General features: G+C 35.9%; 1 protein-coding gene across 3 annotated transcripts in view; it reads right to left on the bottom strand.

Annotated features, from left to right (window-relative positions):
• LOC150099255 (sodium/hydrogen exchanger 9B2-like) overlaps nucleotides 1–14,062 on the bottom strand; it is a 285,631-nt gene that overhangs the window by 66,545 nt on the left and 205,024 nt on the right. For all 3 annotated transcript variants that reach the window (XM_090403898.1, XM_090403899.1, XM_090403900.1), the window contains exon 9: nucleotides 4,581–4,745. In XM_090403898.1, coding sequence (XP_090260024.1) covers nucleotides 4,581–4,745 — 165 coding nt within the window. The remainder of the gene's footprint in view (nucleotides 1–4,580; nucleotides 4,746–14,062) is intronic.

Here is a 14,062-nt window from a genome sequence, read left to right as displayed (position 1 = left end):
CTATTTCCATGTACACTATGTTCCAAACTTACTGCCAAAATTGACGCGGTGTGCTAATTACATAGCATTTTGCTGATCATATTTCATGCCTCCTATGCAATTGTTTTCTTTACTTTTTTTTTTTATTTTAAAGTATTTTCCCAACCTTTCATCATGAGTAAAAGAATTAGTGAGCAAAACAGAAGTGTGAAAAAAAATTTGAAAAGTAATCACACTGGAAGAAAAACTTGAAATAATAAAGAAAAATGAACAAGGCTAGTCCAGAGCAAAGATCGCACAAGAACACAAAAATGGGTGAATCAACTACAAGAGCAATTTTAAGCAAAGCTGCTGAATACAAAGAGAAAGGTAAGGCTGCTTCAAGTTCATCATGCATGCACTTGAAATCAAAGTATTATAATGATTGAATTAAAAAGGCTTCTTTCTACATGGATCGAAGATTGTAACCAAAAACGGATCCAGCTAAGCACTGACCTTATTAAATCAAAAGTATTAAGTCTCTTTCCAACCTTGAAAGAAAGGGAAATGATGGAAAAGAAGAATTCCAGGCTAATGCTGGGTGGTTTGAGCATTTCAAAAAGAGAAAGAGCCTACATAATCTAATATCAGGGAATGCTGCAAGTACATATAAGGAGGCGGCCACAAATTATCCAAAGATTTTGAAGAAAATTGTGGAAGAAGAAGGCTATTGTGACTGACAAATATTTAATGTCGATGAAACTGGCATTTTTTGGAAGAGAATGCCTTTCAAGACTTTTCTGGCCAAATCAGAGAAATCTCAGCCTGGTTATAAAGTCGCAAAGTCAAATCAAATTACTGCGATATTCGAGCTGTTCGAAAGCACATTCTTCCACATTGTGCAAATGATTTTAGAGGCTTTTGAAATGAATCTAAGTTAATTAAATCTCATTCTGACAAATTGAGTGATTCCGACCTGCTACATTTAGATCCACAAGGAAGAATGAGGTTTGCTCCAGTATTAGCTGATTTTGCTCTGTTAGCCCTGGTTTCCTTTGAATTACGTTTAACCTTTAATAATTAAAATTAAAATAACAAATATTTCACAGCATTCTTTCATAAAGCTATATTATGTGAACATAATATTTGGATTAGAGATTGTGAAAGGAGGAACTTATTAATGTTTATACTGAATAACTGTGCTGTTATCTTTAGAAAAGATCAAGGAATGTGTGCTGCTTAAGAAATCAGAGGTAAGGGGGATAAAATACAAAGAAAGGCTGGTTTGCCGAGCTGCATCTGGGCTTTCTCACCCCATATATATAGATACATATAAACTGTTTATGGGGTGCTTAAGGGTCAAAGCTGTATAACTGAGAGGAGACCTCCGCATAGCCTTAAAGGAATGCGGAGAACCGACCAGGGCTTCTGACCCAATGTCCAATCCTCACCTTCTCGTGGTGCATCCTGTTGGGTATCTACCTGGATACTGGACAAACGAGGATGGGCTGGCAATTTGGGATTTAGCCGACCAAATTGTATTCTTATTGGTTAAACCAAAATAAAAAACGATAGTACAACATGACAAAATTTCATGCTGGCTGGGAAGTCGCCCTGTTAAACAAGGCCCCCGTTGTTTTTGCCAGGGAACCAGGTCAAACAGCAAAAGGTCAGCTACTGGAACAAATCTGAAAACACACCCCAACTCAACATCACCAGAGTTAAAGATCGGTACTATCAACATAAGAAGCCCGAATGGCAAAGAAATGGAGCTAGCTGAGGAATTAGATAAGTACCAGATCGACATAATAGGGTGACTGAAACAAAAAAGACAAAAACTGGTGAGATCTTTCTGAGCAATAAATACAAAATGTTAATGACAATCAAGTAATTAACATAATCATGATAATGATAATTAATGACATGGACTGGTTATTACTAACACCATGTTCCAACATAAAAATGTGCACAAATTCACATGGAGAGAAGAGGCAAGGAATAAGAAAAGTCTCATTGACTATGTTATTGTTGATACTGATGTTTTCTCCCTGGTGCATGACACCAGAGTGTACAGAGGATTTGAAATTGGAAGCAATCACTATTTAGTCTTGAGCAGGATAAAATTGAATTTCTTACTGAAAAGAATGACATTGTAAGAAAGTTTTAAAGCGAGTAAAAGTTGGGCAGCTCTCAGATGTGAACTGTAGACTAAAATACACAAAGATTATTGAAGAAAAAATGAAAGAGTTTGAGAACAGGAACCAAACCTTGAAGATTCAGTGGCAAGCCTTAAAGAAAACCCTGATTGAATCAGCTAGAGAGGCATGTGGTGAAGTTGTCTGCAAGGATAGAAAAATTAAAACTCCATGGTGACAGAAAGTTAAGAGGCAGTGAAGGAAAATAAGAAAGCATATCAAAAGTTCCTGGCAAATAAGTCAGCTTGTGCTCTTAGAGAATACAGAGACAAATGTAAGAAAGCTAAACACTGTGTAAAACTAGCTAAAAAAGTCATGGGAGGACTTTGGCAAGAACATAGAAAATAAATATCAAGAAGGTGGCAAAATATTCTGGAGGTTGATGAAGAAGCTTAGGAATGGAGGAAAGAGTGCTGTAAAAGGAGTTAGAGATGATAAAGGTGACATGAAAACGGGAGAAAAAGATATCCTTGAAGTATGGAGTAATTACTTTGAAAAACTGCTAAATGAAACAAGCAGTGATGACAGCACAGTGGTAAAAAACACTGACCAGGCATGTTAGTCATGAACACATATACATACTTGAAGTAGAAAAAGCCATCAAAGGCTTGAAATGTGGAAAGGCAGCAGGATAGATGATATTCGACCAGAAATGCTGAAGTATGGTGGTATAACAGTGGCCACAGTGGCTTACAGTGGCTGCACTCCATAGTTCAGAATGCTGGACAGAGCGACGAATTCCCGATGATTGGAGTAGAGCTCTCATAGTCCCCATATATAAAAAGGGAAATAAAACTGAATGTGAGAATTGCAGAGGTATTTCCCTACTGAGTGTTCCTGGTAAGATATATGCAAGTATACTTGAGAAACGGTTGAGAAGAATTGTGGAAGAAAAGCTTGGTGAAGAACAAGCTGGATTCAGGCCAAACAGAGGCTGCCAGGATCAGATCTTCACTTTATGACAATCAGTTGAGAAAGCATGGAAATATAACAAAGATCTATATTTAAGTTTTGTCGATCTGGAAAAGGCATATGAACAAGGTGCCAAGAGAGAAGCTTATCAATACACTACAGTTATATGGTGTCAATGGGGCATTATATCAAGCAATACTTAGTCTTTATTTGAGCTGTAAGTCAGCAGTTAGAATTGAAGGAAGTACAGGAAGATGGTTTAATGTTAAATCTGGTGTGAGACAAGGATGTACATTATTCCCTCTCTTATTCATTATCTATATGGATCACATTATGAAGGAAAGTGGTATTAAACATGATATCAAAATTGGAGATGTTAATGTCAGCTCTTTGCTTTATGTGACGATGTTATACTTCTAAATAAATCCGCTACAAATCTGCAAGATTCACTGACGAAATTGAATAACTGTTGTAATAGATATGGTATGAAGGTCAGCAATAAAAAGACAAAGACAATGAAAATAGTTAGAATTGTTGAAAATATCAACTGCTTTTTGAATGGAGAACCTGTGGAACAAGTAAAACATTTCAGCTACTTAGGGACGATTTTTAGTGAAGATGGTAAATTAAATACAGAAATAGACAACAGAATCAACAAAGCTGGTACGGTAGGAAGTCAATTGAATAAATTCATATGGAATAAGAGAAAAATTAGCTGTTTACAAGACAGTGTTCAAACCAGTTTTAACTTATGGATCTGAGAGCTGCGTCAGAAGTAAAACACTTGACTAAAGACTAGAGACCGCAGATATGAGAGCCCTCAGAAAGATTAGAGGCATAAACAGATGGCATGAATGGCAATATTATATTAGAAATGAGGATATTAGGAAAGAACTTGACATTGTCAGCATCCAGGAATGTGTTAACAGAGCTAATCTCAGGTGGTATGGTCACTTAAACAGAATTGGCGAGGAAAGATTAGCAAAACAAGTGTTCTCTGCCAGGTTGGCAGGTAAATGACCCAGAGGAAGACCAAGACATCGGTGGATTGATATGGTACAAAGTGCCTTAGACGATAGAAATATAAGATCTTATAATGTTGGAGTCTTGACAAGTAACAAACTGATTTGGAGGAAAATTGTAGATAGGAAGTTAGTAATGATGTAAATTTTTCATGTAGTACTATCATATCCTGTACACCACTTGAGGGTACATGTCAGGAATTTGATGATGATAAACTGTTTACAATTTTAATTTAATTTGGAAGCAAGCAGACTGATTATGAATGCTGGTTTAGTTGAAGAGTGCTAATTAATTAGGATCATTCAATAAAACTAGTATCAGTAAATAATAATAATAGAATGACAGTCAAAGATAAAATTAAACTAATGATATATTTTAAAAGTTTAAGTAAAAGTGAAACAAGCCATTATAATCCAAAAAAAACAGCATTATTAAAGCATTATCTTTATATTTAAGATAATATTACTATGGATAACAAAGGTTATTACTCACATTCTCATTATTACAATTCTGTTTGCGCCACTTCAGCACTGCAACAAATGGTAATGAAAGACATCCAAGAGCACCTGCCCCTGCAAAGTTTGCAGCTTGACTACCAAACATGGCAAATAAACCTCCAAAAATTAGGATAATTAAGCGAAACACTGTTACATTATCCTAAAATAGGAATTTAGAAAAAAAAAAAAAAAACTTATGTGCAAGAACAGAAACAGAAGACAACTTTGAAAACATAACTTTAGACAATATTATAAAGGTCTCTAAAGAAGTCAATATCCATATAAGAAACCAGTCTTTGAAAAATATTTAGGTAATGCAATGTTTTTATTTATTTAGAGTAGTAGTGTTTGAAAATCCATGCAACTTATTCTGTTGAAGAATATGCGATGTAATTTGATTATCATATTACAATGTTATCTTTATTTCAGGGTAGTTATTGAGCACTCACCTGAACAAATGATTGCTGCAAACTACTACAAAGTGCTCATTCAATACAGAAAAAAATATTTTAATTTATTATTACGGGCAACTCCAGGAAGTCCTTAGACTCATCGAGGGAGGCCCTAAACATCATGTCCACACAACTATTCGGCATTCTCTCAGTATCTATCATACCTTGCCTTGAACTCATTCACTGTCAGCACCCACAACAGACTCTGGCAGCTTATTCCACTTATTTACCACACTAAAAGTAAAGAATCCAGCTCTAACTGGATTAATCCTACAGAAACCCTTCAGCAATTTGAATGTCTCAATCATATCTCCTCTCTTTCACCTATCAACCGGTTTCTGCAACCCACAAATCTTCAACCTGTTCTCATAAGGTTCATTCCGTAGACCTGCTATCATCTTGGTCACTCGCCTCCTCCCCATCCAGAAGAAACCTAGGTGACCAAATCTGGGCACAGTAGTCGAGATGAGGTCTTATCAAGGCTCGGTACAGAGGAACAATAACTTGCATGTCTCTGCTCGTCAAAGTATTTTTCAATAACCAAGTGATTTGATGAGCTGATTTAGCCAATTTTGCAATGTGCCCCCTAAACTTCATCTCCCTATCCACCAACACTCCCAAATCCCTGGCCTCATCAATCTCCTGGAGTACAGTTCTACCAATGTGGTATACTGCTGCTAATCTTTTCACCCCAAAATGCATAACCTTACATTTTGTCACATTAAATTGACATCCATTCTCCTTAGCCCAGAACTCCAATCTATCCAAATCATCCTGCAAGATTTTGACATCTTCTGCATTCACTATTGTCCTACCCAACTTTGCATCATCAGCAAACAACTGAACTGTTCCTCTTAGATCCTTCCCTATATCGTTAATGAACAAATTGAACAGCAGTGGTCCAAGAACAGAACCCTGCAGGATAAAACATATTACATGAACTATTCAATTCTCACTAGCCTTTATCATCCTTTCTTCTACTCAAAATGATTTCCTTCATTGAAACAGTGTTTAAATTTTATCACTCTGAAAGACAGGTCCATAATCTGAAGCACTTCAGATTATGGACCTGATCCATAATCCTGATCAAAACACCTGAAGTATTATGTTTTTAATATTTACTAACAGCACAGATTTCTTGTTCTTCTTTATCAGGTATTTTAGTTTACTGATGGACAAAGGCTCTCTTCTTTATCTTGCATTTTTCCATGTTACTGAGCTCTAGGCATCCTTTAACCTCATTCTCTCAACTCACTGTGCACAAAGATGATATCTGAATAGCCATCAACTTTGATATCTATTCAAATATCATCTTTGTGCACATATTTGTAAAAAACACAAAGTAAAGCTGCCTTTCTCTCTCTTTACCTGAAAAATGATGGCAACAGCAAGATAGCTAAATCACAATTTATTGCAACAATATTGTGATTTGTCACTTTGTTGGACCTATTAACCAATGGAAAAACGTGGTTTTGTAGAAAGTTTTACTTCTGAGTTTCAAAGTATATATATTTAACAAAAGGTTATATTCTTGTTTTAATCCTTTACCCATGTGTATACAAACAAAGATTGCACATGAAATATTATTATTATACAGGCACCTACATGGAGTCCGAAGACTCATTGCAGAGACCAATCGATCTACACAATCCATCATACCTCTTCTTGAACCCATTAACAGACAAAGCACTTACGACTGACTGGCAATCCATTTCACTCATTCACAACTCTCCAAGCAAATAATCTAGTCCGCACACCCCTACTAACTACATCTTTATTCAATTTCCAGGAATGACCCCTTGTTCTGGTCACTTTAGCCAAGTGTAAAAAAAAAATTCCCCTGAATCTATCCTAAAAAAACCCTTTAAGCAACTTAAATGTTTCTATCAAATTCCCTCTTTTTCTCCTATCAACCAATGTCTGCAATACACACACACCTTCAAATCTTTCCTCATAGGAAACAGTTCCACAGGCCACTCACCATCCTGGTCACTTTGCCTTTGAATCCTCTTCACCGCTTCCTCACCCCCAAAAAAATCTAGGGGACCAGACTTGAGCACAGTAATCCAGATGTGAGCATATCATATCTGGATTACTTATAAACAATAATAACTTCTTTATCTCTACTTGTTAATGTGTTCTTCAAGAGCCAAATAATCTTAAGGGCAACCTTAGCAATATGCCCTCTAAACTTTAACTGTCAGTCTACCACCACCCATAAATCTCTAGCTTCATCTATTTCCTGGAGTACAGTGCCATTAATGTGATACACAGCTCATAATCTATTTATTCCAAAATGCATAACTTTACATTTCTTGACATTAAACAGACACCCATTAACTTTTGCCCATACTGACAGCCTATTTAAATTGTATGGCAAGCTCTCCACATTGCCTTGATTAACTATTACTCTACCTAATTTTGCATCATCAGCAAACAATTGAATATTTCCTTTCAGTTTATTTCCTATATCATTTATGTACAAATTAAACAGCAATGGTCTCAGCACTGAACCTTATGGCACACCACTAGTCACCTGTTTTTGCCTCGATTCTGCCCCTTCTACCACTTTTTGATATCTGTCCAGCAGCCACCCTCTTATTCACTTAATCAGTGTCATATTCATCCTCATTTGTTCTAATTTCTGTAGCAGAGCTCCATGTGGTATTCTGTCAAATGGCTTTGCAAAATCCAGCAAAACCATTATGTAGCCATTTCCTTTATCCAACTCAGCTGTTACTTTATTATAAAAAGTTAGTAAATTACTAAGGCATGACCAACCCTTCACAAAGCAATGTTGACGCTGATACAGTATCATATTTTTATGTATCCATTCTTGAATTCTCTTTTTTATCAATTTTTCTAGTACTTTTACCATGCCTGAGATACTGATTGGTCTATAATTTGCTACTGCAGTCTTAGAACCTCCCTTATGCAAAGGAATTATTTTGCCCTCTTTCTACTCCCTAGGAAATCTACCAGAGCTGAGACTTAAATTAAAGAATCTAGTCAAAGGCATTGCCAGATTCCTTGCATACTCTCGAAAAACCCTAGCTGATATCCCATCTAATCCCATAGCTGTATTTACATTGAAATTCTGCAATATCCTAAGGACCTCCAATTCATTCACTTCTGTTCCCACATTAGTGTCTGTCACATAGGTTAAAGCAGTAACCTCACCAGGATGATATACCTTGTGGTGACTCAGTAACTCAACTATTTTTATCCGCTTCTGTCATAGCCATCATCACTCATTAGGATTAATCTTCCATAGTCTTTCTTCCTCTTACGTGCATGTAACGAAAAAACTCTTTGGGATTTCATTTGGCCTACTTAGCTAGATTCTTCTCATAATCTGATTTTGCCTTCCTTGCCATGCTGGTCACCTTTCTTGCTTGAGCCTTGTACTGTTCTTGATTTATGAATTATCTGGTCATTTTTCTGTTTATATAACCTCCATGGCATTTTCTGCAGCTCATGCTTAATGATATTACTCATTCATCTAACTCCTACCTGATTAACCCTCCTTACCCTAGTAAGGAGGGTTAATCAGGTAGGAGTTAGATGTATACAATTTAATACTGCTTCCTCTAGATGACCCTTAACTATATCCAGTGGTAAGCTATGGAAATTTTAACAAAGGGCTTGCATCATCAAGCAAAAAAAGGTGCTAACTTAGCCCTTATAATACTTATATTGCGACTTTGTAGAGCTTCTGACAGATATGATAATTCCTGTAGGATATCAATCATTAATGCTAGATATTTTAAAAATTCCAAATTGAGAAGTCGATTTAAAAAGCCCTTATATTTATCATTCGGTGCAAAATGCTTGCATAAGAGCCGTTCGTAGACTGCAAGCTGCCGATCGTGGTCAAACACATGGCCGATCTTTAAAATTTTGATACCAAGATCTTTTGCAATCATATTTAATTCTCATTGATTTTTTGGTGATTGATGATAAAAAGCATATAATTTATCCATAAATATTTCAAAATAATTTATTTCTTTAATGTTTTTTATTGAATCGTTTAATGCTAATTATAAACGATGAGCGATGCAATGCCAAATCACAATGTTGGGAAATTTTTGTAGAAGTTTGATTGCAACACCTGATTTGTTTCCTAACATTACACTAGCTTCATCAGAACAAAATGCAATGGGATGATTTTTTAAATAGTTATAAGAAAATCCATATGAATTTAAGGTAGCAATTATAGTAGCATGTATACATTCCGCGGTGGTATTTTCTAGTTCCACAAGGTTATTAAACAAGAAGGACAAGCGGCTCGCAAATTTAAGAAAAATCTAACGAAGGGCTCGCGTGAGCCCCTTGTAGCTCAGCACTGACTATATCCCATGCACTACTAACATCTTTACCCTGCAGTGTTTTATGCCATAGTAGAGATTTAAGCTTTTTTCTAAGCATGTCATAATCACCTGCCTTTTAGTTCCACAAATATACCAAGTCAAGACACTGCATGGTCATCTTGGTTATGGAAAAGCTCTTCTGATCCTATGACCAGGTCCAATACTCTCCCACCCCTAGTCCCCTCAATCACATGCTGCCTTAAGTAATTATCTCTTAGCAGGTGTATAAATTCTATTTCCTGCTGCTATGTGATCTTTCTGGTCACCTTTCTTGCCTGAGCCTTGTACTGTTCATGAGTTTTCTGATCACCTTTCTCTTTATATACCCTCCACAGGATTTTTTTCTTCCCCTCAAATCTTTTGTACCAACTAAGACAATCATTTACTTCTACTTACCTTTTTGCAATCTTCACAAGTATGTTTGTATACAGAGATGGGTTGTTGACTTCACATGAATTGTCTCGGTATCCAAACAATGCAAAACATTATTGAAAGGGTGACTAGACCCAAGAAGATACGAAGGTTAAAGTAATGCAGAAGTCATATTTTCTGTATACAAGTAGAAAGTAAAAAATATGGATACGCCATATTTTTTACTTTCAGATCAGATCAGAGATATTACTATAAGAGTTTCTCGATGGAGTCAAAAGACTCATTGCAGGAGACTTATACTAACCATTATTCACACAATACTTATCATATCTCTTGTTAAACTTCTTCCTATTGGGGCACTCATAACTACCTCTAGCAATCCATTCAACTCATTCACTACTCTCCAAGCAAACAACCTAGTCTGCACACCTTTACTTAACCACATTCTTACACAGGGGGTGTAAGAATGTGGTTAAGTAAAGGGGGTGACCCCTTGTCCTCTACCTACTCCTCATGTGTTGAAAAATTTTTTTTGTGTAAATCTTATAGAATCCCTTTAGTAACTCATAAATTTCTATCACGTCCCATCTTCTCTGCCTCTCAACTGAATTCTGCAACACACACACACACACACACACACACACACACACACACACACACACACACACACACACACACACACACACACACACACACACACACACAATCTATCCTCATAGGGAGCATTCTACAGACCCATCACCAGCTTTGGTCACTCATCTCTGAATCCTGATTTGTAAGAAACGAAAGTGACCAATTCTGTGCACAATAGTCAAGATGAGGTCGAAACACAGCCTTATAAAGAGGGGTAAATAACCTCTCTATCTTTACTTGTCAACATGTTCTTCAACATCCAATTAATTGTTTAAGCTATTTTGCAACTTTTGCAATATGCCCTCCGCTTCATAGAAAGTTTTGCTGACTTACAAGATATATCACACTTGACAAGAAATTATATTCTCATAGGCAAAATAGATATTAGATTCAACATTATTTCAAATTCGAATGCTTGTAGAAACTATGCAAGGTTTGTAAAATTGACATGAGAACTTACGAGAATACAATACTCAGCATCAGAGATGTCTTAGCTTGCACTACTTAAAAGACATGAGCACTGCCCAATATTCTATATATTCGCCTTTTATTAGTGTATTTTTTAAAGGTCCTTGCACTAATAATAAATGAAAAGAATGAATGCAGAAGAACTGCAACATAATATAATAACAATATTTAATGTAAGAGACAACTGAAATTTATGACCCTGTTGAAATTTTTTTCACTCAGTTATAAATTAAATTAAAGAAGCCAAGAAATTATATTCTTGTTTAATCCTTTATCCAAGTCTAAGCAAACAAAGTTTGCACATGAAGTATTTTCATGACTAGACTACTTGTATATAGGGGTTAACGACTTCATAGTAATTGCTTTAGTATCCCACAATGCAAAGCACCGATCCTTTTGGAGGGACATCATCCAGATTTCTACCTTTATTGAGATACTGTTAAAGTGAAGGGCACCTCTCCGGATCACCCTAAAGGGTGAAGAACCTTAAAGGGTCACTACTAAACTAAACTCATCACCCCTGACTAGAATCACTACAGGACAGAAAACCACAGTGGCTCCACTCAGTGACAGGCAAGAACCTACTCCCCAGGATCAATAGGAGTCAGACCCAGAAGAGATACCAAGGTCAAAATAATGCACATATTATACGAGGGTTGTTTGAAAAGTTTGGTAAAAAAATAAGTTAAACACATTTTTTTAGAAAAAATCACTTTTATTTCTCAACGTAGTCTCCATCGAGGTCTACCGTTTGGTCCAGTGAGATTCCAATTTTTTCATCCCATCTAAAAAGTAGGATTTGTCAAATTGTGCAAAATAGTCATTGACAGCCTTGATGACATACTCGTTCGAAGAAAGTTTTTTCCCACCGAGCCAAATTTTTAAGTTTGGGAATAAGGAGTCACACGGGGCCAAGTCCAGAGAATACAGTGGATGTGTAAACCAATTCGAACCTCAATTCGTGTAATTTTACCATTGCAATGGCCGATGTGTGGGAGGGTGCTTGTCTTGATGTAAGAGCATTTTTCTGTGTGCCAATTTTGGCTGTTTTTTCTTCAGTTCTTCTTTTAAACGATCCAACAATGACGCATAGACTTCTGTTATTGTCTTATCCTTTTCCAAATAGTCTATTATGATAATTCTTTGGGAATCCCAAAAAACAGTGGCAATCACCTTCCCAGCTGACAAAACGGTCTTCACTTTTTTCGGTACTCTTTCACCAGACATCGTCCACTGTTTTGATTGCTGCTTGGACTCAGGTGGTGGATCCAAGTTTCGTCTATGGTCACAAATCGACCCCTAAAACCCTGTTAATTGCGATTAAACAATGCCAAACGCTGCATCGAAATCTTTTCGCATGCATTTTTGATCGACAGTCAACAATAATAGTGCACACAGCTTTTTCATGTGCAATTTTTCGTGCAGGATATTATACACCCATTCAGTTCAGATGCCTACAATCTCATGCACTCGGCAGTCTTCCATAATAATACCATGGATTTTGTCAATCACTTCCTTTGTAGTGACCTCAGTAAGGCATCCAGAATGTGCTTCATGTTTGATGGAATTACGACCATGTTTAAACTCATTTATCCAAAAATAAATAGTCTTTAATGCTATGCAGAGTCCCATAAACTGTAACTCGGCTGTCCGCTTCTTCAAATAAAAGTGTTTTATCACTGCACGAAACTTGTTTTTCTCCATTTTTATGAAAAATGCGAACACAGTCATTTGAAATGTTTGCCAAAGAACTATGCATTGCATGTGGCTAAAATTTTGCCACTGATCATGAAAACAATGATGCATGCCAACACAGGTATGAATGAATGAATTGTGTCGCCATCTATTGGAAATTTACCAAACTTTTCAAACAACCCTCGTATATTTCCCATTATACAAGTAGCGAAACGGTGTATCACCTTATTAAAATAACACTGGATTCAAGCTAGTTGTTGAAAGTTTTCACTTCATTATAAATTAAATTAAAGATTTTTTTTTTTAAAATAACGAAACCTATGGTGTGATCATAATTAAAAGAATCACACGTATTAACCACAGTGAAAATTATTTAATTGTAAATATTTCATCCTAAGTATCTTAGGACATAATCAGAACAGTAGCTTAAAACAATAATAGGAATAACATACAGTTAGGGCGCATAATTACAATAGAATCTCATTAAACGTGCGTAACATGTTACAGAAGTAAAAAATTAAAAAAATATAAAAAATTAATTATTTAACACAATTTTGTATGACAATTTCCCATACTTTAGGAATAGTAAGAACGTCGTTAAGGTTTAAGTTTGGTCTGTGTAGTAGGGCTTCAGAACTTTCTTTGTATAAACGTTCATGTTTATATAAAGATCTATGTAAAAGTTTCGAACATTTCCCAATGGCTCCTATGGTTTAGATTTTCAATTCTGTGTTGAGAGAGGCCAGATTTCTGCAGTTTAAAAAGACGAATGTGGTCTTGATGTTCCGCGATGCGTTTCTGAACAGATCTACCTGTCTGTCCAAAGTAAGACAATTTACATGAGCATGGAATCTCAAAAAAAGCCAGGCAACATCAAAGGTGAGAGTTTGTCCTTAGGAGAAGGTAACAAGTTGTAAATTTGGTTCATAGGTTTGTAAGTAGTGGCAAAATCGTATTTCTTCATAATTTCTGAAAGACGTTTGGAGATGCCTTTAACGTAAGGTACGGGAATCCTATGGACTTCTTCCTGTCTGGTTTGATGTGTGATGATTTTTTGAGTTGTTTTAGGATTATATCCATTTAGGATGGCTGTATTTTTGATTACTTCTAATTCCTGGTTAAAAGATTCTTCAGAGGAGCAGAATTTGTGTGCTCTGGAAACTAGTGATATTAATGAATATCACTAGTGAATAATAATAAAATATTTACAATTAAATAATTTTCACTGTGTTTAATACGTGTGTTTCTTTTAATTAAATTAAAGATGTCAAGAAATTATATTCTTGTTTAATCTTTTATTCAAGTCTATGGAAAAATTTGTGCATGAAGTATCTTCAGATCTCAATAAAGATTTCATAATGTCCAGCATTATACACACCTAAAAGGATGTGTACTCTGCATCATGGGATACTAAGGCAATTAATGTGAAGTAATTAGTCTCAATATACAAGTAACCCAGTCATGAAGACAACATAATGACTAGACTA

Source organism: Typopeltis vanoorti, chromosome 14, assembly GCF_054136105.1.
Source record: "Typopeltis vanoorti isolate ZY-2024b chromosome 14, IOZ_Tvanoo_1.0, whole genome shotgun sequence".
In the NCBI taxonomy this organism is placed as follows: domain Eukaryota; kingdom Metazoa; phylum Arthropoda; class Arachnida; order Uropygi; family Thelyphonidae; genus Typopeltis; species Typopeltis vanoorti.
This window is presented reverse-complemented; position numbering and strand designations above follow the sequence as displayed.